The sequence below is a fragment of the Microcebus murinus genome, chromosome 6 (assembly GCF_040939455.1).
Source record: "Microcebus murinus isolate Inina chromosome 6, M.murinus_Inina_mat1.0, whole genome shotgun sequence".
In the NCBI taxonomy this organism is placed as follows: domain Eukaryota; kingdom Metazoa; phylum Chordata; class Mammalia; order Primates; family Cheirogaleidae; genus Microcebus; species Microcebus murinus.
The window spans coordinates 68,368,910-68,394,692 of record NC_134109.1 but is presented as its reverse complement, the minus strand read 5'-3'; the positions used below and the strand labels follow the sequence as shown (position 1 = coordinate 68,394,692).

Genomic DNA, 25,783 nt, shown 5'->3' with positions numbered 1-25,783 from the left:
CTTTCCTAGCTTTGTTATCAAGGTAATACTGGCTTCATAGAATGAGTAAGGGAGGATTTTTTTCTTCTTGATATATGAAATAGTTTCTGTAGGATAGATACCAGTTATTCTTCATAGGTCTGATAGAATTTGTCTGTGAACTCAACTGGTCCAGGGGTTTTTTGGTTGTTGTTGTTTAGAGAGGTTTTTTAAATTATTATTATTGCTTCAATCTTACTGCTTGTTATTGCTCTATTTAGGAGTTCTGTTTCTTCTCCATTCAGTCTTGGGAGGTTGTGTGTTTCTAAGAATTTGTCCATTTTCTCTACATTTTCTAGTTTATGTGCATAGAAATTTTTGTAGTATTCACAGATGATATTTTGTATTTCAGTGGTATCAGTTGTAATATCTTCTTTTTCATTTCTGGTTGAGGTTATTTGGGTTCTTTTTCTTCTATTCCTGGTTAATCTAGCAAGAGGTCTGCCAATTTTGTTTATCTTTTCAAAGAACCAAATTTTTGTTTTGTTGAACCTTTGTATGTTTTTCCCATTTCATTTGGTTCTGCTCTGACCTTTGTTATTTGTTTTCTTTTGCTGGCTTTGGATTTGGTTTGCTCTTCCTTTTCTATTTCCTTGAGATGTGGCATTTGGTTGTTAATTTGTGATCTTTCTGTCCTTTTGATGTAGGCATTTAAGGCTATTAATTTTCCCTTTAAGACTGCTTTTGCTGAATCTCATAGATTTTGATAGCTTATGCCCCCTTTGTCATTCCGTTAGAGGAATATTTTGATTTCCATCTTAATTTCATTATTATAATCATTCAGTAGCAGGTTGTTTAATTTCCATGACTTTGTGTAGACTGGAGTGTTTCTCTTCAAATTGATTTGTGGTTTTATTCTAATGTGGTCTGAGAAGATATGTGGTAGGATTTTGATTTTTTTAAATTTGTTGAGACATGTTTTGTGGCCTAAGACTGCAGTGCCCAACCCCTAGCCCATGGCCTGGTGCTGGTCCATGGCCTATTAGTAAATGCATCACACATCACTGCCGGAGCTCTGCACCATGCTCCCCCATGACACTCCACCTCCCTACACTCTGTGGAAAAATTTTTTTCCATGAAACCAATCCCTGGTGCCAAAAAGGTTGGGGACTGCTGGCCTAAGATATGATCAGTCTTGGAGAATGTCCCAATGCTGATGAGAAGAATGTATATTCAATAGTTTTGGGTAGAATGTTCTATAAATGTCTGGTATTTCCATTTGTTCTAGAGTTAAGGTTACGCCCAGTATTTCCTTACTTATTTTCTACTTCGATGATCTGTCTAGCTCTATCAGTGGGGTGTTGAAATCCCTGGCAATTATGATGCTCTTATTTATCTCTTTGTTTAGGTATAGTAGAATTTGCTTTATGAATCTGGGAGGTTCTGTATTAAGAACATATACATTTAGGATTGTTATGTCTTCCTGTTGAATTGCTCCCTTTACCATTATATCATGACCATGTTTGTCTTTTCTTTTTGTTTCTTTACCATTATTGATTTAAAGTCAATTTTATCTGAAATGAGAATGGATACACCTGCTTTCTTTTGTTTTCTGTTTGTGTGGAATATTTTTTTCCATCCCTTCACCTTGAGTCTGTGAGAGTCCTTGTGGGTTAGATGTGTTTCCTGGAGACAATGGATAATTGGGTTGCATTTTTTTTTTCATTCATTCAACCAATCTATGTCTTTTGAGTGGGACATTCAGAACTGTTAACACTGAGTAACAGAATTGATATGTGGAGTGATATTTTGTTCATTATGTCAGTATGTACCTTATTGCTTTGTTTTCCCTCCTATGCTATTGTTTTATACAATCTGTGAGTTTTAGATCTTGGGTGATTTTACACTGGTGGGTGTCTTTTGTGCTGATCCGTGTATAATGCAGTTCTGAGTATTTCTTGCACATCAGGTCTGCTTGTGACAAATTTCCACAGTGTTTGCTCCTCCAAAAACGTTTTTATTTCTCTTTCATATATGAAACTTTGTTTTGCAGGATACAGAATTCTAGGTTGGCAGCTGTTCTATTTAAGGTGACTGAAGATAGGTTCTAATCCCTTTTGGCTTGTAAGGTCTCTTCTAAGAACTCTGCAGTTAGCCTGATGGGTTTTCCTTTGTATGTTACTTGATGTTTTCACCACATGGCCCACAGGAGTTCCTCCTTCATGTTGATTTTGGTCACTCTGACTATATGTCTTGGTGATTGCCTCTTTGCAATAAATCTCCCAGGTATTCATTGAGATTCTTATATCCGAATGTCTAAATCTCTGGCTAGACCAGGGAAGTTTTCCTCAATTATTCCTTAAATAGGTTTTCCAGATCTGTGTTTTTTATTCTTAACCCTCAGGAATTCCTATGATTATTATATTTGACCATTTTACATAATTCCATATTTCTCATTAACTTTTTTCTTTCCTCTTGGTTCTTTGTTCCTGATTTTTAACAGACTGGGTTAATTTCAAAGAGTTATCTTTAAACTCTGAAATTATTTCTTCTGCTTGGTCTACTCTATTCTTAAAGCTTTCCACTGTGTTTTGCATTTCCTTAAATGAATTTTTCATTTCCAGGAGTTTTATTTGTATTTTTTAAAATATGTCCCTCTTTTTAGTCAATTTTTTATTCATTGCCTATATTGTTTTTCTGATTTCTTTAAGTTTGTTTTCCCAAGTTCTCTTGGATCTCACTGAGCCTCCTTACAATACATATTTGGAATTTTTTATCTGTCATTTTAATATTTTTGTTTTGGTTGGGATCCATTGCTAGAGAGCTGGTGTGCTCCTTTGAGGGTGTCTTTTCACTGTGATTTTTCATACTTCTGGAGTTCTCGTGCTGATTCCTTCTCCTCTGAAGAAGCTATCACTTCTTGTTTTTGGATTTTCTTTGTTTGGATGGGGCTTTTTCCCTTCTCTCTCCTCCCTTTTAAGGATGTGTCTGTAGCATATGTTAGGTAAGTACCTTTGCTTTGTTTGTGGGTATGATTCATGAGGGTCTAGGTTTTGTATGGATGCCTTGGTGATAGATATCTTTAGTGTGGTAGTTTTATCAGTTGATAGTTATTTGTAGGCTATAGTAGTGGTAATCTATGTGTATGGGCAGATTCCCTGTGTTGCTTTGGTGAGGGAGGATGGAAGTGTTTGAAATCCTTTCTCTTTCTCCACCTTGTGGTCTTCTTAACAGTGTGAATTGTAATGACATGCCCAGTTTGCTCTCTAAGACAGTAGGTGGTGCTTGTGAGTAAGAATCAACCACACCCTTTATGGATGAGTCAGTAACTGCTGTAATGGGTTGTACAAATTGTCCTCCCTACCAGTAGGTGGCACTTGCTAGAAAGGGCCATCTACCATGTTGTCTTTTGAGAACCTGTGTCCAGCTCTAACCCCTCAGGAGAAGCATTCGAATGCCTCAGTGGATGGGGCCCTGGAGCTCCCCTGGGACTCCTTATGATCCATCACAGCAGAGGTGGGTAGAGGAGAGAGGCTGGGTAGGGCTGGGTCAGATGAGCCTGTGTTCAGGCTCCACAAAGGTGGACATGAGAGCTGTCTCAGCAGGGGTCAAGGGGATGCTTCCAGGCCTCTGGGAAAAGCCACCAGGGAGGGACTAGAGTGGCCCCACCAAGCCAGAAAGTCTGCTTGTTGGGGAGGGGCCATCTGGGATTCACAGTCTGGTTGTCAGGAATAGGTTTTGTTCTTCTCCCTCCTCCCCAGTCCTGAGTTCTCCTTCTGCTGTTTGGCCACAAGCAAAACCCAAATTAGCCGAATTCACTAGCAGTGACACTGCAGGCTGGGAGCTTCCCTGCCCAGGATCCTTCCCTGGACTGAAAATGCAGCTTTTCTATGTGGGAATGGGTGCTCCTTGAGTGAACTGTGGCTCAGACCCACACTGCACTCTCCTTCAGTTCTGCCCATGTGGGCTTCATCACCCTGTAAGATTAGCTCACAGATCTCCCTCCATGTCCCTGAGCAACACAATCAAGTCCTGGGGTTACGGGATCTGGCCTGTGTGAGATGCGTGCTGGTCTTGAGTTGTCTGTGGAGTGCTCAAACAGGCTTAAAGTCCCTCTGCTTTAGGGTGTGCCCTGCTCTGATGGAGCAGCCAGGTGAGCAGCACCGGGGAGGGCTGGCAGGCAGGGAGCTCAGAGTCTGAGCACTCCTTGGTTCACTGCAGGTCTTTAAGGGGAAAGGTGTGAGTCCTCCTCTCTGTGGAAGCCTCAGTGCAGTGGAAGCAACAACAGAGGGGAAGCAGCTGCTCCTGAGAGTCCCAGCTCGATTGTTCTTTGGAGGACCTATGCCACTAGTATCAGTGGGTGGGGGAGGAAAGGGTGAGGAGAAGAGTCTTAATGGAGCTGGCACTCTGGTCCCCTTCATCCCTCTCTCCAGATGGTAGCCCACCTGGGTTGTCCAAGCCTTGGGATCACACAGTTCCCCCAGGACCCACTGGCCCCTGTGGCCACTGTCCTCTGGGCCAGAGTTGGGAAATCTTTGTGTGGGGAGCAAGCGACGTAAAAACTGAAGGGCTGAAGCTCCCTAGGGAGGGCAAAGCCCCACAATGGGTGGAGAAGCAGTATGGCACCTGCCATCTCAGTTTGGGTCTGTAGTGATAGTAAGTGACCCTGGTGGGGCTGGCACCCCAGTGCTTTGTTTTCAATAAGCTCCCAGTTCACTGGCAGCAGCAGCTTTTGGGCTCTTGAGGGTAGAGAAGCTCTCCAGCAGCTCAGGAGCCTGCTGACTTCCCAAAGTGTGAGGGAAGGACTAACAAACCCCTCACCTACCTTCTCCATGGACTCCAAGTTTCTTGGGGGATGATCTCTGCCAATATCTTGCTCCTTGTTCTGCTATGCAGCTTCTTCCTGTAGAATCTCTGGTGGGTTCTGGAACTTTTCCCTCAGAATTATACCTCAGATTTTTTTTTTCATCTATAACTTTTCCTTCTTGCTGAGATGATCTGGAGACCAATGTCTCTAGTCAGCCATCTTGGTGTTATCTCAAGTGCTTTTCTATTCAGGCAAGGGAACAGGGGCTCCTCGTTCAAAGCCTGGATATGACATAGGGCAAAGGTATCACATGGATCCAGGAGTATATCAAGATAAATCGTTTCTTTTTTCATGGGAAATGCTTGAGATCCTGGAGCAGAGAGAGGTTTCTCATTTACATTTATGAGATAGACATAGCTCTGGCCTCACAGGGAGGGTCCCTAAAGGTTCCACGTGGAACAGGGAGAGGCAGGTCTTGGATCAGAATCTTTGGATTTCCTCTTTGCACAGACTCTTTCTCCTCTGCTCCCTTTATTGTCTGAAAAGGCAGTGACTTAGTGTGGGTGAATTTGTGTTTGTGAGTGTGTGTATGTGTGTGAGAGAGAGAGAGAGAGAGAGAGAGAGAGAGAGACAGAGAGAGAGACTGCTTTCTGCGAGAGAAAGAAAGCTGTTAAGGTTGGGAGAGAAATTTGTGGTGAGGTTTCTTTGCACAAACTTATCATCATGGTCTTATGACTTTCCATGCAAGTCCTTAGGACTCCTAATGCACAAAGTCTGCATGTGGAGACAGGGAGAGGAATTGTGTTCTTTTGCATTGGTTTTTATTGTGCAAAACACTTTCCTGCCAAAGTTCTGCTGGTAGGATTTACCGAAAAGGGAAGCATGCAGATCTGTTGGGAGGGGTGGTGGGCCTGGCTTCTGGGGTGATCAGGAGGGAGTTATCTTTTGGAAGTGGAGGTTTGCAGATACTTATCCAGCAGGGTAGCCAGAGGCAAAGAGCTGCCTTGGAAGTGCTGACTGGTGGAGAAAGAAATGAAAATGAGATGTCTGCTCTTATGTACTCCTGGGTACTGAGCCCAGAGACTGGGAAGTACTCTGGGCTCTGAGTAAAGATCACAGAGAGGAAGGGCTGAGTTGGGGCCTCTTCCACTGCTCTCTCCTCATCCCTCTTTGCCAGCTAGTGTTCTTTCCATTTGCCAATGCAAACATTTAATAATGAGACTATTATCCCCCAGGGCATGCAAGTAATAGATAATCCCCATAAGATTGTTAAAGATGTATTGTTGATTAATATTTTGTTGATAAAAGGCTGACGCTAAATATCAGACAAATGTCTTGCTGATAAGAGATACACATAAAATAATGGTCAAATTCACCAAAGCATTTCTGTATATAGCCAGTTGGATTTGATAAAATATCTGTTCAGTGATTATTTCATTTAAGATTATGAAAATTGAAAAAGTTCAGATGGTAAATGTCACACTACAAGGAGTAATTAACATTTTGATGTACCTACATAAACCTCCCAGCTTATTCTATGCAATTACTTTAAGATATTTAAAGCATGATTTTAAATTATATGATTTCAATAATCTTCTATTTGAATATAATATTGACATATACAGTTATGAACAAATCTTCAGGGCAAATATATTATTATTTTAGTCAACATTTTGTGTGGAGTTTTATATAACTTCAGAGTGTCCAAAGCATTAAGCAAATCTTCATCACATTGAAAATGAAAATATTGGCTTACAGTACAGTGGAGTTGGTATGGTGTAAGGATTTAGGGCAAGGCAATGTGTGCCAATGGCACACTGTTTTAATTAGAGCATACTTTAATATCAAGTAGGGGAAATTATCTCATAGGGTAGAGAAAGTCTTACCCCAAGGAGAGATATGTCCTTCTACTATGACCCAAAGCAGTGGGGAAGTGGGATGGGAGGATGGATGGCTGAAAGGAGGTAAGAAGTTTATCCAGATCCCCAGGACATAGTGGGGGGATTCATTTGTCCTGAGGAAGAGACCCCATTTTCCTGGAGAAGGGTAACTCATCCCTGGCACATATTTGTTACATACTCACTATAGACTATTTGTGTCCCTCCAAAATTCATGTATTGAAACCTAATCCCCAAGGTGATGGTATTAGGAGGTGGGTGTGTTTGGGAGGTGATTGGGTCATGAGGACAGAGTTCTCATGAATGGAATGAAGGCCCTTGTAAAAGAACCCTCAGAGAACTTCCTTGCCCCTTCCGCACAGGGAGAAGATGGCTGTCTATAAACTAGAAAATGAGCCCTCACCAGACACCGAATCTGACGGTGCCTTGGTCTTAGACACCTTAGCCTCCAGACCTGTGGGAAATAAATTTCAGTTGTTTACAAGCTACCTAGTTTATGGTATTTTGTTGTAGCAGTCTGAACAAACTAAGTACTGAACAATGTTTAATGAACAAATGAGAAGTTGGTTATTTGCACTCTTGATGCGGACATTTATAAAGGCTCTGGAGTCACAGCGGGGTCCCCATCTGATCCAGCTATTTGAAGCGTCTCATTGTAGCGACTCATTGTTCTTCTTATCCAGGGCAGGAAGCTTGAGATCCTGGTGAAGACTCCTGGAGGGGTCCCTGAATCTTTTCCATAAGAGACGATGCCCTGGGCCACATTGTTACATACCAGGGGGCCTCCTGAGTCGCCCTGTGGATAGAGAGGGGCAGGGACACTAAGACAGGCCTCCCTGTCGGGGCTCTCAGAGGAGGGAGGGTGGATGGGCTTCTTTGGTTACTGGGTGTGAGTAGGGTGGGAGGTTGGTGGGTGCAGGAGTCAAGCCTCAGGATCTTTTGGTCCTTGGGCTTTAGCCCTGGCCATGGTTACTGTCTTCAGCCCAACCCAAGTCAAACTTCATTCCCTTTTCCCAGGAAAACGCTGCATATGTATGTGTTGTGGGTCTTCCTCCTATTCTCCAAGAGACTGGATTGATGGGAAAACCATCCCCAGCCCACCTTGGTCTGGCCCCCAGGCTGAGGCTGTGGGGATGGAGTCTGTTCCCACTGCCCCAGCTCTGCCCAGGCCTCTCTGTCCCAGGCAGTGTTGGAAGATCCCATAGTCTTACTCTGAAGGCAGTCTTCCTCTCTCTTGGGTCCCCCACACAAATCTGCGATTGGCCGGTGTAGAACTGGAAGAGCTGGCGGCACTGCTGATCCTGCTGCACTCTCAGCTGCACCTCTTGGAGTCTGTTTGTTCTCCTGTTGATGCTGACCAGGCCCCAGCCAGCCACTGTGCACAGTGCCCCAGGCCTCAGTCTCTGCTGGGTCTGAGGTAGAGCTACAGGGCTCACGACTTGATCCCGTCTGATTCTGTTCCTCAGCTGGCAGTAAAGGTGTAGGCATTCCCGCTCAGCTGGGACTGTGGTGCAGTGCTCACCCCTCCACCCCCACCACCCTCAGGCCCTGCCCTTGCCTCCTCCTCCACCGCCCCAGACACAGTGAGGCTGCCCGGCTGGGAAGGCGCCAGCTAGGCTGGAGAACCAGAGGGCCCCACACGCCGCACCTTCAGTAACATGATGTCATTGTGGATTGTCTGGGGACTGTATCGAGGGTGGGGTATGGCTCTGAGCACAGGGATGCGTTGCTGGGTCCTCTCCTGCCTCTGGACGTTGTGGGCCCCCAGGATGGCGACTATTGTGCTGCAAGGCAAGGAGGCCTGGAGCGAGGCCTGGCCCACAGGAGTGCGGGTTCCCAGCGCTGCAGGGCAGGGCCAGCCCAGGTGGGGCGAGAGGGAGCTGATGAGACTGGGGGTACAGGAGGGCCCTGGGGTTGGGCTCTGCACTATTTCTTGGCAGCCCTGAGCTGGAAATTATGGGGGACAGTGACCTTAAGGTTTGCCCCCCAGATTAAATTGAGAAATAGCCTGAATTCATATTTGGAGCCCCAACGAATGCCTTCCATCTTGCCCTTCCTCTTGCCCCTTTTCTCCTCATTTGCACTGGCCTCTTCCTTCCCACAAAGACCTGCTCCGTCTCCCTTTCACCCTTTCGTTTCCACAGCCCGGCTCTCAGATGGCTCCTCCGATGGGCTCTTCCGGCTTGTGTTCCTGGCTGCCCAGGAACCTGCTGAGCTCCTCACCTTCCCCAGCAGTGAGCTGCCGTCAGCACAAAGTCTTCTCGCACCAGGAACCCCCCACAAACGCTTGTTCTTCCGGCAGACTGGATCTGAAGGTACGCCATGTAGGGGCGGGAGTGGGGCCTGGCCTCCCGGCCCCCGATGATCTCCCCTGGAAGGGAGCATTGGGCACTTACCCCTGTGCTCGCTGAGCACACAGTGTGGGCGTCAGGTGGGGGGCTGCTGAAGGGCTGGAAGATGGGGGGGGCGTGAGGGAGGAGTGGTGCTTAGCACTGGGGTCTGGGAGAGGGCGCCAGGTTTCTACAGGAAACACTGCTGTCCTGAGGGGAGGACTGTTCCCCATCCTAGGCCTCAGCTCCCTCTCGCCTCAAAAGGGGGAGAACAACCCTTGCTCCAGGCAAGGCCAGCTTCAGCCTGAGGAGAGATGCTCTGCTGTGAGCACAGGGCTCCCCTGGGGTCCCTGCTACTTTCTTCCTCAGGGAGCCTCCCAGATCCTTCTGAGTCCAGCTGAAGACTCCATGGGACTGGAGTGTGAGAATCTAGACATGAGCTGATGGGACTGTCATTGCTGTATTCTTACCTCCTGGGCTCTGACACGTGGGCTGCAGAAAGGATTTATATAGAGCACTTTTATGTAGTACTTACTATTTGCCGGGGCAATTCCAAGACTTTTATGCACGTTAACTAATTTAATTCTCATAGTAACTCTACAAGGTCAGTGCTAACATCATTCCCATTTTATAGATGAGAAAACTGAGGAAATATAAATTCAAATAACTTGCTCAACAATACAAAATTGGGATGTGCCATGGCAGTCTGGCTCCAGAGTCTATGTGATGGGATCAGACTTCTGAGGGTGGGGACAGTCACTTACCTGCCTCAGCCCCAGGGGACAGGAGAAAAGCCAACAGAAGCAGAAGTGGCTGCATCTTCCCTGAAAGGCTGCCTGGTCAGTTGCTGCTGTGATTCTTGCTGTCAGACTTTTAGCCCCTGAGAGAGGAAGGAAGGGGTGGGGAGAGGGGGCTTGATAATTCACACCCCCATTCTCCCGCTAGTGTGATACGTTTCATCACCCAGGGCTGCCCAGGAGGTTCACCCACCAACTGCCAGTGATCTGGGTGAAGACGGGGTAATCCAAGCCAACATCATGATCTCTTGTGCAGCTGCTGAGTCAGTGCTGACTGCAGAAATAGGAACCCAGGGCTACAAGGAGGGGGCTTTGGGCAATGTGTCCCAGAACCCATACTCCACCAAATTCCACAGTCCCCCAACAAGGCACAAAAGCTGGCAGCTGCCCACTTCCTCCTTTTCCTACCCCTCTGGGGTAGAGCATCCATCCTCTGGAATTCTGTAAAGGAATGCAAGTTCCCAGGATTGTTTATCCATACATCCTTAGCAAGGCTTGGATGAGGTGAATGGAAGATGGTGGGATGTGGCAGGGGATGTGGGCGAGAACACGAGGATAAAGTCACAGGGGGCAGAAGAGGAAAGGTGAAGCCTGCCTTCTTTCACCCTGTGGGCCAACGCCACCCTGCCGAGAACCCTGGTGCGCTCACGTCTTTCTAGGAGTTGTTGTGGCGGATTGAGTGGCCCCTTTCCTAAGTGGGTGGACGTGCTGCCGGAGAAAGAAAAGGGAAAAACAAGCCTCTACCACTGACAATTACTGTCTCAGGTCACTTGGCCCATACAAACCCTCAGTGAGAATTACAACGCAGTTGAAGACTCCTACATGCCCACTTCCCGCCCAAGGTGAAGGTCTTTGTGTTCCAGAAGGTTCCCTACAAGCAGAAAAGGCCAAGTGACTTGATTTTGTTGAGAGCAGTTGGATCTTAGCTGGAAAACATCTAAGATTCCATTTCATCAGTGACATGAGGGACAAATCAACCTAATCCACATTTTGTGCCCAGGGACAATGACTTCTAAAAAGGAGATACATTTATTGCTATGCTACATATAAGACCCAGAGAACTAGAGCCACATACTCAACGTTGGGAGAAAAGCACAGCAAAAAACTGCAGAGTATTACAGTGGGCCATCAAACACACTTAAAAATATTTAGAAGATTCTGTGTATGCATAGAAAACCATTATAGTCCAGTATAATTTTTGTAAAAATAGCAGTATTGAAAACTATTACAATTCCCAAACTTTCATGGAGTGTGATAGGCCCACTTGAAAATCTTATGAAGTCAAACATCCTTTCCTTATACATAAATATATAGTTTTTCACTTATTTTTAGAACTAGTACAGAGCTTAATCCCTTTTCTAGACTGTTCTCCATGACATTTCTTTATGCATCTGAAAAGTAATGTGAAGAAAAAGGGAAAAAAGAGAAAATGTATAACAGCTTTATTAGTGCCTTAGTTTTTGTTATAATTTTAATTTATTAAGTGTTTTCAACATTTTATTTTGTTTTAAAAACATTGGTTTAACTTAAAAATAAAGGAAAAGGATAGAGAACAACCTGCACATGTGAAAAAAGAGGAGTATAAGATATGCACCCAACAATGTGAATAGATTTGTGAATAAGGAATTTCATTAATAGTGACCTAGGATTTCATGCCAACCCTCCCACTAAAAGCAACCAAAACAAAAGCTGTTTAAAATGTCTAAAAACCTTACAAGCCTTGAAGAACTGCCAAAGCAGGAATATTATCAGGCCAAAATGGAAGGAATAGTGATAGTTCAGTTAGGAAGCTACTGTTGTTCTGAGGGAATGTGCTGAACACACAAAATCTGAACTTTGGTTTTGATAACCACATAAAGTGGAAATCTATAGAAAATATTCAAAGAATGTTAGAAGGTTTTTTTCTGGAGAGTGGATGTTATCCATCTGCTTTATGGGACTAGCATAATGTCCATGCCAAACCCAATAAAGACAATATGGAAAAGGAACATTAGAGACCAATATCGCTTTTTTTTTTTTTTTTTGAGACCGAGTCTCACTGTGCTGCCCAGGCTAGAGTGCTGTGGCATCAGCCTAGCTCACAGCAACCTCAGACTCCTGGGCTCAAGCAACCCTTCTGCCTCAGCCTCTAGAGTAGCTGGGACCACAGGCATGCGCCACCATGCCCGGCTAAGTTTTCTCTATATATTTTTTAGTTGGCCAATTAATTACTTTATATTTTTTAGTAGAGACGGGATCTCACTCTTGCTCAGGCTGGTTTCGAACTCCTGACCTTGAGTGATCCTCCCACCTCGGCCTCCCAGAGTGCTAGGATTACAGGCGTGTGAGCCACTGCACCCGTCCCCAGTATCATTTTTGAATATCTATTCAAGCCGAATCAATCAATAAGCAAATAGATATAAGTAATTTGAGTTTATCCTAGGAACACATAGTTGGTTTTTCATTTGAAAAGCAATTGCTGTAACACATCACATTAACTGATTAAAGAAGAAACATCATGAGATTATTTAATTGAAGCAAAAAATAAGATATCCCATGCATTTGCTAAAATTCTCCTTCATTTAAGAAACTCTTAACAAACTGGAATAAAAAGGAATGTCTTTAATATGATAAAAATTATCTACAAAAATCTCACCACAATCATTATACGTAAGAGTGAAGTATTGAAAATTTTTTCTTTGAAAGCAAAACAATACAAGAATGACTGAATGTAAATTTTTGTCAGTTTTGTTCAACATTATACCAGAGGTTTTAACAAGTATAGTTAGGCAGGAAAGAGAAATGAAAGGTATAAGGACAGGAAAGAAGGAAACAAAATTGGAATAATTTGAAGAAATAGAGAATCCAAAGGAATCTATACATAAATTACCATAATTAATGAGTTTAACAAATTTGCTAGATAAAAATCAATTTTAAAAATTAATCATATTTCTCTATATGTTATAACACTGTTAAAAATGAAATGTTTAAAAAGTTAATCGTTAAATGGCATGGAAATGATTAAATAACTAAACAAATCTAAAAGAATGTGTGCAAGGACTCTTTGGTGAAAATTATAAAATTGAATGAAGAGACATTTAAGAATACCTGAACATAGAGAGATTCCATGTTCATGGATTGGAAGACTAAATATTGTAAAAATGATAGTTCTCCTCAAATTGATCTATGGATTCATTACACCTGAGAGGTATTTTATAGAACTTAACTGATTCTAAATATATTCGGAAAACAAATGGCCAACAATAGCCAGGACACTATTAAAGAATGAGCATAAGTAGGGAGTACTTGCTTGAGCAAAGAAAGCCATACTAATGATGACAGTGTGGTATTGACGACGATGACAGTTCTTAAAGTGGACAAAGATGTTTGTAACACATATTACAGACAAAAGACTTACATTCAAATTATATAAACAATTTCTATAAATCAGTATGAAAAAGATAATTAATTCAATGAAATAATGGGCAAAGGGTTTGAGTAGCCTTATCTCAAAACAGGAAATCCAAGTGGCCAATAAACATATGAAAAAATGTGTTGCTCCACTAGATATTGGAGAAACACCAATTTAAAGCACAATGAGATACCACTTACAGCCACCAGGTTGGCTCTTTCCCACTCCTAGGTATATACCCTAGAGAAACAAGTACAAATTGCTACCAGAGGTATGTCCAAGAAGGCCATAGCAACATTATTCATGATAGCCCCAAACTGGGAACACTTTGAAGGTCCCCTAACAACAGCACTAATCACCAAATGTGGTGCATTTGTATAATGGAATAGTGCATACATGAAAATGAAGGAACTCTTGCCTTGTGCAGCTACACAAACAAATCTTACAAACATAATGTTGAAAGAACAGCAAAAGACTACACTCAGCATGATTTTATTTATATAAAGTTCAAAACTAGGCAAAATGAAACTATATTGGATAGAAATGTATACTTACCTGGTAAATGTATAATGAAAAGCAAGGAAGTAGTTATCACAAAAGAGTCAGAACACTAGGTAACTCTAGCTTGACCTGGAAAAGACAAATGGGGTGTTTCTGTAGTGTTGACCGTGCTCTATTTCTTGGTATCAGATGCCTTATAGTTATTCTTTAAACTGTACGTTTAGGTTTTGTGCACTTTTCATGTATATATATTTTGCAATATGTTTTAAAAGAAATGCCAGAGGGTGAAGGTGAGAGAGAACATTTGGACGGAGAGGGGAATATATGAGAGTAGAGTGGGGCACATAATTTTAAAATGTTTTTATTTTCTATTTTAATAAAAAGTATGATATTTTAACAAAAAAGACTATGATATGTTTCACAATATCCATGGCTTGTTACATCTACCTTGGACTCTCTTATTACATTTCCGTCGGTTACAGTGTTTTTCTCCTCTGGGATGTTGGGACATTATGGTAGGGGGTGTCTCACCTCCTCCTAGGGGCCCATGAGCCGCCAACAATGCAAGTTCCCTGAGCAGGCAGTTGCCAGCTGTTGCTGAGTCAAATCCCCCTCCCTCCCCCCGATGCTGCTCTAGTCAGTAAGCAATCTGGTTCCTCTTGGCTTTGTAGGAGACTGACCAGTGTACCACCGAGGCACTTCAGCTACTCGAGGCTACCTTAACATCAGTATTGGAAGGACGTTTCAGAAGCTCCTTGGAAAGTTTCTATTAATGGCTTGTGATAGTTTTATTAACTGTCAATGCTGGAGATGGCTGTGCCAAAGTCATTGTCTTCCGGCCACAAGTGTCTGCAGGGAGCCAGAAGCTTCCTTGTCAAGAACAGGCCTGTGTTCTTGTCCTTAGGGAAAACCAAGGAAGAGCAGGTGACAAGGGAAAGAACCCCTGAGAGAGTCCTGAAGTACATGATTTTGCTGCAGCAAATTCACTGGGATTTGCTTAAAATCTTTCCATTAAGGCCGGGTGCGGTGACTCACGCCTGTAATCCAATACTCTGGGAGGCCGAGGTGGGCAGATTGCTTGAGGTCAGGAGTTCAAAACGAGCCTGAACAAGAGCGAGACCCCGTCTCTACTAAAAAATACAAAGAAATTAATTGGCCAACTAATATATATAGAAAAAAATTAGCCAGTCATGGTGGCGCATGCCTGTAGTCCCAGCTACTCGGGAGGCTGAGGCAGGAGGATCACTTGAGCCCAGGAGTTTGAGGTTGCTGTGAGCTAGGTTGATGCCCCGGCACTCACTCTAGCCTGGGCAACAAAGTGAGACTCTGTCTCAAAAAAAAAAAAATCTTTCCATCAAAGTAGTTAGAGGGAAAGAGGTACACTAGAAGCCCTGAATGTGGCAGAAAAAGATTTGTAAAAAGGTGCAAGGTCCTTAGTGTTTCCTGGCAAAAAAGCTTCCTTCTAAGACTGAGCACCTAACTCTGGGACCCTGAGTAAATGTGAGAAAGAGGTGGAGGTAAATTATTCCTTGAGATACGCTTCCAAAAATGCTCAGATAATCCAAATATTCAACAATAATAGAATGATAATATAAATTATGACATATTAATGAGATGATGTGCCTTAGAAGACCATTTAGTGGCATAGAGAAATTTGTGTCATCAGATATATTAATAAACTTTTTAATTGATCCATAATAATTGTACATATTTATGGGGTACATGTAATATTTTGGTACATGCATATAATGCGTAATGGCAAATCGGAGTGTTTAGAATATCCATCACCTCAAACATTTATCATTTCTTTGTGTTGGGAGCATTTCAAATATCTTCTAGCTATTTTGAAATATGCAATCCACTGTTGCTAACTATTGTCACCCTACTGTGCTTTTGAATACTAGAACTTATTTCTTCTATATAATTGTATATTTGTACCCATTAACTAATCTCTCTTCATCTTCTCCTCCTCATTTCTTAGTCTCTGATAGCTATCATTCTACTCTCCACCTCGATGAGATCAACTTTTTTTTAGCTCTCACACATGAGTGAGAACATGCAATGTTTGTCTTTTTGTACCTGGCTCATTTTATTTATTAATAACATAATGACCTCCAGTTCCATCCATGTTGCTGCAAATGACAGGATTTCAATCTTGTTTATGGCTGAATAGTATTCTATTGTGTATGTATACACCATATTTTCTTTATCTATTCATCTTTTGATGGATACTTAAGTTGATTCCATATCTTTGCTATTCTGAATAGTGCTACCATAAACATGAGAGTGTAGGTATTCCTTTGATAAACTGATTTCCTTTTCTTTCACTAAATACCCAGTAATGGGAATGCCAGATTGTATGGTAGTTTTAGTTTTAGTTTTTTGAGAAATCTACATATTGTTTTCCATAATGGTACTAATTTGCATTCCTATCAATAGTGTATAAGAGTTTCTGTTTCTCTGCATCCTTGCCAGCATTTGTTATTTTTGTTTTTCATAATATCAATTCCAATTGGGGTAAGATGATATATCATTGTGGTTTTGATTTGCATTACCCTGATGATTAGTGATGTTGAGCATTTTTTCATATACCGTTGGCCATTTGTATATCTTCTTTTGAGAAATGTCTATTCAGACAATTTGCATATCTTTTAATGGGATTATTTGTTTTTTAATTTTTAAGTTTGTTATTTTTTTAGAGATAAGGGTCTCTCTCTGTTGCCCAGGCTGGAGTACAGTGGCACAATTATAGCTCCATGCAACGTCAAACCCCTGGGTTCAAGCGACCTTCCTGTATCAGCCTTCTGAGTAGCTGGGACTATAGGTGCATGCCACCATGCCTAGCAAATTTTTATGTTTTTTGTAGAGATGAGATTCACAGTGTTGTCCAGGCTAGTCTTGAACCTCTGGCTTCAAGTGGTCTTCCACCTTGGCCTCCCAAAGTGCTGGGGTTATAAGGATGAGCCACTGTGCCTGGGCTGTTTGTCTTTGTTTGTTTGTTTTTTCCTGTCGAGTTTGGGTTCCTTGTATACTCTAGATGTTAGTCCCTTCTCAGATGAATAGTTTGCAAATATTTTCTCCCATTCTGCAGGTTGTCTCTTCATTCTGTTGATTGTTTCTTTGCTGTGCAGAGCTTTTTATTTTAATATAATCCCATTTGTCTATTTTTGTTTTGATTGCCTTTACTTTTGAGGTCTTGGCCATAAAACCCTTGCCAAGACTTATGTCCTGAAACATTACTCCTATGTTGTTGTTGTTTTTGTTTTTTTTGGTAGTTTTATAGCTTTGGGTCTTATATTTAAGTCCATTCTGAGTTGTTTTTGTATATGGTAAGATACAGGGGTCTAGTTTCATTTTTCTGCGTATGGATATCCAGTTTTCCTGGAAACATTTCTTGAAGAGGGTTTCCTTTCCCCAATGTATACTCTCAGCAACTGTGTCAGAAATCACTTGGCTATAAATGTGTATATTTATTTCTGGGATCTTTATTCTCTTCCATTCATCTGTGTGTCTGTTTTTATGCCAGTACTCTGCTGATTTGTTTACTATAGCTTTGTAGTATATTTTGAAGTCAAGTAATGTGATGCCTCCAGCTTTGTTATTTTTGCTCAGAATTGCTTTGGCTATTCTGGGTCTTTTGTGGCTCCATATGGATTTTAGGATTGTTTTTTCCTATATCTGTGAAGAACTTCATTGGCATTTTGATAGGGATTGCATTGACGCTGTAGATTTCTTTGGGTAGTATGGTTATTTTAAGAATATTGAAGGCCGGGCGTGGTGGCTCACGCCTGTAATCCTAGCTCTCTGGGAGGCCGAAGCGGGCGGATTGCTCGAGGTCAGGAGTTCGAAACCAGCCTGAGCAAGAGCGAGACCCCGTCTCTACTATAAATAGAAAGAAATTAATTGGCCAACTAATATATATATAAAAAAAAATTAGCCGGGCATGGTGGCGCATGCCTGTAGTCCCAGCTACTTGGGAGGCTGAGGCAGAAGGATTGCTTGAGCCAGGAGATTGAGGTTGCTGTGAGCTAGGCTGACGCCATGGCACTCACTCTAGCCTAGGCAACAAAGCGAGACTCTATCTCAAAAAAAAAAAAAAAAAAAAAAAAAAAAAAAAAAAAAAGAATATTGAGTATTTCGGTCTCTGACCATGAGATATCTTGCCATTTGTTTGTGTTCTCTTCAATTTCTTTCATCAGTGTTTTCTTGTTTTCAGTGTAGAGGTCTTTCACCTCCTTGGTTAAATTGATTGATTGGGCATTTTATTTTTTGTAGCTATTGTATTAATAAATTAGATTGCTCTCTTGATTTCTTTTTCAGCTAGTTTGTTGTGTAGAAATGCTATAGATTTTTTGTATGTTGATTTTGCATACTGCAACTTACTGAATTCATTTATCAATTCTAAGTGTTTTTTGGTAGCGTCCTTAGGGTTTTTAAATATACAAGATCATGTCCTCTGCAAAGAGGAACAATTTGACTTCCTGTTTTCTCATTTGGATGCCTTTTACTTCCTTCTTTTTTTGCCTGATTGCTCTAAGTAGGACTTCCAATATTATGTTAAATAAGATTGGTGACAATGGGCATCCTTGTCTTGTTCCAGTTATTATTTAACAGATGAAATGCTTTTAGCTTTCCTCCATTCTGTGTGATTCTAGCTGTAGGTTTGTCATGTATCACCTTTATTATGTTGGGTTTGTCCCTTCTATGCCTAATTTGTTGAGAATTTTTATCAGGAAGGATGTTGAATTTTGTCAAGTACTTTTTCTGTATCTATTTAGGTGATCCTCTGATTTTTGTCCTTCATTCTGTTGATGTGATGCATTACATTTATTCATTTCCATATGTTGAACTATCCTTGCATCATTGGGATAAATCCCACTTGATCATGTTGTATTATCTTTTTGATGTGTTTTTGAATTCAGTTTGCAAATATTTTGTTAAGGATTTTTGTGTTTATATTCATCAGGAATATGGACCTGTAGTTTTCTTTTGTTGTTGTTGTATCCTTATCTGATTTTAGTATCAGGGTAATAATGGCCTTGTAGAATGAGTTAGGGAGAATTTCCTCCTTTAATATTTCTGAAATAGTTTGAGAGGAATTGGGGTTAGTTCTTTGTGTGTTTGGTAGAATTCAGTAGTAAAGCCCCATCTGGTAATGGGCTTTTCTTTGTTGGGAGAATTATTATTACTGATTTGATCTTATAACTTGTTATTGGTCTGTTCAGGTTTTTTGTTTCTTCTTAGTTCAATCTTGGTAGATTGTATATGTCTAGAAGAATGTACCCATTTCCTCTACATTTTCCAATTTGTTAGCATGTAGTTATCTATCATAGTCTCTAACAATCTGTTGATTTCTACATTATCAGATGTAATGTGCATTTTTTTTATTTCTGATTCTATTTAGTAGAATCTTCCTTCTTTTTTTCTTAGTCTAAGTCAGTGGTTTGTCAATTTAGTTTATCTTTTCAAAAAATCAACTTTTTCTTTTGTTGATCTTTTGTATTTTTTTAGTCTGTATTTTGTTCAGTTCTTCTCAGATCTTTTTTATGAGACAGAGTCTCACTTTGTTGCCCAGGCTAGATTGAGTGCTGTGGTGTCAGCCTAGCTCACAGCAACTTCAAACTCCTGGGCTCAAGAGATCCTCCTGCCTCAGCCTCCCGAGTAGCTGGGACTACAGGCATATGCCACCATGCCCGGCTAATTTTTTCTACATATATTAGAAAAAATTAATTAATTTCTTTCTATTTATTGTAGAGATAGTGTCTCATTTTTGCTGATGCTGGTTTTGAACTCCTGACCTTGAGCAATCCACCCACCTCAGCCTCCCAGAGTGCTAGGATTACAGGCGTGAGGCACCATGCCCGGCTCTTCTCAGATCTTTATTATTTCTTTCCTTCTACTAATTTTGGACTTGGTTTGCTCTGGCTTTTGCAGTTCCTTGAGGTACATGATTGGGTTGTTTATTTAAAATCATTCTCCTTTTTTGATGTAGGTGTTTATTGCTATAAACTTCTCTTTTAACACTGCTTCTGTTGTATCCCATAGGTTTTGGTATGTTGTGTTTCTATTTTTACTTGTTTCAAGAAATTCAATATATGAGGGTTCCAGTTGCTCCATAACTTCCCATTATTTTGAGAAATTTAATATTTTAAGATATTGAAAATGTTAATATTTTTGTTTTTTAGGATATTTGAGAGTCTCACTCTGTTGGCCATGCTAGAGTGCAGTGATGTGATGATACCTCACTGTGACCTTGAGTTCCTGGGCTCAAGTGATCCTCCCGCCTCATCCTCCCAAAGTGCTGGGATTACAGGTATGAGCCACCATGCCCAGCCTGAAGTAAGTTTCTTGTAAGTAGCGTATAGTTGGGTCATTTTTTTAAAATCCATTCAGCCAATCTATATGTTCTAAGTGGTAAATTTAATGTGTTTACATTCAAGATTATTATTTATAGGTGAAGACTTATTCATTTAATTAATGATTTTCTGGTTGCTTTGTATATCCTCTCTTCCATTCTTTTTTATTATTGTTTATCATTGTTATTTGCTGGTTTCTATAGTGGTAACATTTGAGTTCTTTCTCTTTCTCATTTGTGTGTCTATGTATCTGCTTTACCAGAGAGTTTTATACTTTTACGTATTTTCATGATAGTAAATATTATCTTTTCACTTCCAGATATTAGACTCACTTTGGGTTTTCTTATAGGACTGGTCTAGTATTGATAAATTTCCTAAGTTTTTGCTTGTTTGGGAAAAACTGTAACAGAATGAAGGGCCTGAAGAAAAAAAAGACTCTCTGTCTCTTTAAAACATCACCCATTCTTTTTGGGAACTGCACCCTAGCTTGCATCCACGAGGCAGCTCCTTTGTTAAAGGAGATAACTCCTAGGTGGTGCTAGTCCCAGGAGGTTGTGGAGTTCATAGGCTTTGTCTTTGGTAGTGATGGGAAGATTAGAGTAATTAATCACAATAGCCTAGAACTGAGGGGCCCTCCCTTTAAAAACTCTGTATTTCTGCATGTATTTTCTTCTTTTGCCAGCAAAGTAATAAAAATTCTCCTTCCTTCTCCCCTAAATGCTTATTCTCATTCTTCTGATGCAGCCTTGAAGATAAGTGCCAAGTTTTTGGTAACAAAACTTTATATTTCTTTCATTTTGAAATATTAGCTTTGCTGAGTATCGTATTCCTGACCTGTAGGTTTTTAATTTTTTTTTTCAGTACTTTAAGTTCATCATCCTATTCTTTCCTGACTGTAAGTGTTCTGTTGAGAAATTTTCTGTTAGTCTGATGAGGATTCCCTTATAAGTGATTAGACAATTTTTTTATTGGTTTTAGAATTTGCTGTATCTTTTTTTTTTTTTTTTTTTTTTTTGAGACAGAGTCTCACTTTGTTGCCCGGGCTAGAGTGAGTGCCGTGGCGTCAGCCTAGCTCACAGCAACCTCAAACTCCTGGGCTCGAGTGATCCTTCTGCCTCAGCCTCCCGGGTAGCTGGGACTACAGGCATGCGTCACCATGCCCGGCTAATTTTTTATATATATATATCAGTTGGCCAACTAATTTCTTTCTATTTATAGTAGAGACGGGGTCTCGCTCAGGCTGGTTTTGAACTCCTGACCTTGAGCAATCCGCCCGCCTCGGCCTCCCAAGAGCTAGGATTACAGGCGTGAGCCACAGCGCCCGGCCTGTATCTTTGACTTTTGACACTTTGAGTATAATGTCCCTTGAAGAAGACTTTTTTTTGTTTCAATCTATTTGGGAGTCTTTGAGCTTCCTGAATATGGATGTCTATATCTGTTGCTTGACTTGGGAAGTTTCCAGCTATTATTTCATTTGATAGGTTTTCTATGCCTTTGCCCATCTCTTCTTCTTCAGGAATACCCAGAATTTAAATATTTGGTGGCTTTCTTGTATCTCACAAATAGGGTTCCTTCATTCTTTTTTTGTCTCACAGAGTTATATCAAAAGCCCTGTAGTTGAGTTCAGAAATTCTTTCTTATGTTTGATGTAGTCTATTGTTAAAGATCTCAACAGTATTTATTATTTCATTTATTGAGTTCCTTACTGCCAGGATTTCTGTTTGGTTCTAGTTTATAATATTTATCTCTTCGCTGAATTTCTCATTTAGATCATGAATTGTTTTGCTGATTTGTTTGTATAGTTTATGCATGTTCTCTTATGAGTCACTGAGCTTCTTTAATATCATTATTTAGGATTATTTTTCAGGCATTTAATACATGTCTTTTTCATTGGAATATTTTTTAAAAATAAAGTTATTTTAATAATTGTAAACTTTAAAATACTGAATAAATTAAATAATAGAAGAAATATGTCAGTCTTTTTTTGTTTTTTTGTTTTGTCTTTTGAAACAGAGTTTCACTCTGTTGCCCAGGCTAGAGTGCTGTGGCATCAGCATAGCTCACAGCAACCTCAAACTCCTGAGCTCAAGTGATCCTCCTGCCTTAGCCACATGAGTAGCTGGGACTACAGGCAGACATCACTTCCCCCAGCAAATGTTTTCTAATTTTTTTAGTTGACTGGCTAATTTTTTCTCTATTTAGTAGAAACGGGGTCTAGCTCTTGCTCTAGCTGGTCTTGAACTCCTGGCCTCAAGTGATCCTCCCCCCTCAATCTACCAGAGTGCTAGGATTACAGGTGTGAACCACTGTGCCTGGAAAGAAATATGTCAGTCTTAATATCACCACCCAATTGATCATTGTTAACAGAGGTGTATTTTCATCTAGATTTTTTTCTTTGTATATTTTTACATAGGTGTGATCACAATATATTTACTTTTAAATCCTATATTTTAATTGTTTAACATAGATATTTCCCTCATTTTATTAAAAATCTGTTAGTGAATATCATTTTAGAATCCCATTTATATATAAATAATACTTTTAATTTTTTAAATAATACATAAAAGTTGTGAAAAAAATTAGGAAAATTCATATGTAGGAAGAACAAAAGCTAAAAGAAAAATATGTGTATAAGCAAAAATTTAATTATAATATATACTAATCTATGATCTGCTTTTACTTAAACATACCTGGTGAATATTCTTCCATGTAACGAAATGTAGTTGTATATCATAACTTTAAGGATTCTATAATGTTCAGTAATATGATACTTTAAAAAATAAATAGCCAAATTAGTGCTGGACATTGGCATTGTCTCTAAGATTTTACTGATGTAACAAGGTTTTTATAAGGAATAACCTTGTTGAATTTTCTTGGTGTGATTGATAGCTGGGTCAAAGACTTTTTTTTAAAAGAATCTTTGTATATAATTTGTGAAAATGTTATTTTGTCAATGTCCTTACTGGACCTGAAGGGTATCATTTTTGTAAATCCTTCCCAATCAGATAAGCAAAAATTTACTAATATTTCAATTTTTCATTGATTAGTTAGTGAGCTTTTACTTTTGACCAAATGCTTATTTGTGTGTTTGTTTTTTCTAAATAACTAGCCTCTTAATGTACTTACCCTAGTTTTTTACAGCTGTGGATAAGGTAGATGCTAATAGCCGTATACTGCATAAGGTGAATGTTCCACACTTTATTCTTTCTCTATCATAGACATTAATACTGATTCCAATTTGGGGGTCTATTCTTAATTAATGCTGTGATGAACATTTTTATGAATAACCCTCCTTTATGAATAACCCTACACACACACATTCACTCACAAACACACACATAGACAAGACATGAGTCATATTCAGGCGAGAGATCCATTTATTACACTCCTGCACACCCACTGCCCACCTTTGTGGGATTCTTGCCTCTGCCCCAGAAAAGATGGTCCAGCTCAGAGGAAGGTCAGTCTTGTGCCTTCCTTTGTCAGCTATGCTTCATTGTTTTCCTTATCCAGGAAAGAAAATGTGAGACATTCATGAATATTACTGGAGGGGTCCCATTTATTCGTCCACTGGACACAATGCCCTGGGTCACGTTCTTACACACCAGGGGGCCACCGTAATCCCCCTGTGGGCAGAGATAGGAAGACTGAGCTAGCGTCCCCACGCATGGATGGGTGGTCTCTGTTAGGGGGCTGTATATATGGCAGCAGGGCCAGGGCAGCCTTCTTGTCACCTCCCTGAGTCCTGAGGCTCCAGTATGGTCCAGACTGTCCTTTCCAGCTCAACCCAGGCCAAGCCTTTCTCTGCAGTCCTCAGGGACATACCGTGGTGGTAACGCTGCTGTGGGATGAACCTTCCCCATGCTCACCCCCTCTGCACAGGACAAGGACTAAAGACTGGATTCCTGGGGCACCCAGGCTGCCCAGGCTCTGGGCTGAGTGAAAGGGATGGCCAACCTTAGAAAAAGGTCCTTTTAAAATAATTCTCACTACTCCCACTACAGCTAAGCTTCTGAGAATTTGGCCCTGGATGCTCCAGACCCTATTTCCAGCCATGGCGAACTCCCTAAAAGTCCAGCCCATCACGGATACCAGGTTCTGATAATATGCTGTGGTATATATGGCTCCATATTGCCCTTTGCCTCCTCTTTATACTTCTCATATCCTCTGTGATGCCACCAGAGCGCAGCTTACAGACCGGGCCCGTCAGCTCTGTGCCCATGCTGGGAGCCTAATGATGGTAACTGTGCTCTCCACGTCTGCCACAGTGGGCGCTCTGTGACTTCTCCATGTGCCCAGGTCCAGGAGGCCCTCTACCTTCTCAGAATGTGACTCCTCCTGCCACGTGTGCCCTTAGGTTTCTTGGCTGTTGCCCCTAGCAGCTCTGCATTTAGCTCTATCTTTTCACACCCTGCATTCTCCACTATCTGGTAACATTCATACAAAACTATACCTCTAAGGTAGATTTCAAGACCATCCATTGTCAGTGGTCTCCCCGTTTGAACTCTCTCCATAAAAAGATCTCAAGGGCCATTACTAGCTGGAAGCAGTTAAAGAGACCTCCACAACATTTTCCCTGCTTCTGAGTTCATTTTTTTTTTTTTTTTTTTTTTTGAGACAGAGTCTCACTTTGTTGCCCAGGCTAAAGTGAGTGCCGTGGTGTCAGCCTGGCTCACAGCAACCTCAATCTCCGGGGCTCAGTGATCCTACTGCCTCAGCCTCCCGCGTAGCTGGGACTACAGGCATGCGCCACCATGCCCGGCTAATTTTTTTTTGTATATATATTTTTAGTTGGTCAATTAATTTATTTCTATTTTTGGTAGAGACAGGGTCTCGCTCAGGCTGGTTTCGAACTCCTGACCTTAAGCAATCCGCCCGCCTCCAGTGCCCAAAGTGTTAGGATTACAGGCGTGAGCCACCACACCCGGCCTGAGTTCATTTTTTTTTTTTTAATGGAAATTTTAAGTTTAACAATAGAAAGGGGGGAATGAAAGGGACAGCCTTGCTGAAATAACAGGAAAATACCTAATCCCACAATTTCCTAATGACATCTAGAGATCAATCATGAGCTCTCTCTCTGCTCTCTGCTCTTTCTCTCCCTGCTGGCAGGTGCCCTGCAGAGCTCTGTGTTTACATCTAAGAGGAGCCCAGCAGACAAAAAGGAAATGTAAATTGTTCCTTTTAGGATTGCTAGACCTATTGACTAAAACTGCCTTTTAGAATCTGTTTCTACAGCCTCGGAGTAGCTCCTGAGAAGCTCCTGCAGGACAGCAGGGGTGACAAACTTCAGGCATCAGCTCCTGCCCCAAATCATATCTTGAGGGTAAGGTCATGACAAGATTTTTAACAGCCATTTCTGCTATCAGTCTATTGCTAAAGAAAAGGAACAGACATAGAAGTTTCACACAGCCCATTCTATTATCTGCTTGCTGCTAAGAAGAGAAGGAGTAGTCATGACACTTCACAGCACCCTGTGAATTTGACTACAACCATAAATCATCTTTCATCCCCTTTTTTACATTTCCTAAATAAAAGTTCTGAGTAACTGGCTTTCTAGGCCCACACAATCATCCCCTCTCTCTCTTGTGTTTGGCCCTTTCCTGCTTGGGAAACTAAAATAAACTTCTTTCTTTCCGAATCTTTGTCTGGAGGCATTTGTCTCAAACCTGAGTGCACCAGCTCTGCACTAGCACTCCACCCTCACCCTAGGGCGTAGTGGCTGGCCACTCCCATAGTGCAGATCTC

General features: G+C 41.2%; 1 protein-coding gene and 1 long non-coding RNA gene across 2 annotated transcripts in view; one reads left to right on the top strand and one right to left on the bottom strand.

Moving 5' to 3' along the window:
- The window catches only part of LOC105866610 (uncharacterized), a 52,019-nt gene that overhangs the window by 3,823 nt on the left and 22,413 nt on the right, over positions 1 to 25,783 (top strand). The window contains exons 2-3 of the long non-coding RNA XR_001151960.3: positions 8,808 to 8,978; positions 19,868 to 19,995. This is a non-coding gene — a long non-coding RNA (uncharacterized LOC105866610). The remainder of the gene's footprint in view (positions 1 to 8,807; positions 8,979 to 19,867; positions 19,996 to 25,783) is intronic.
- On the bottom strand, positions 7,273 to 9,812 carry LOC105866609 (cathepsin G). The gene is given in 6 exon segments (XM_012756037.3): positions 7,273 to 7,335; positions 7,337 to 7,459; positions 7,875 to 8,129; positions 8,312 to 8,447; positions 8,887 to 9,034; positions 9,758 to 9,812. Coding segments are annotated over 6 exon segments (780 nt in total).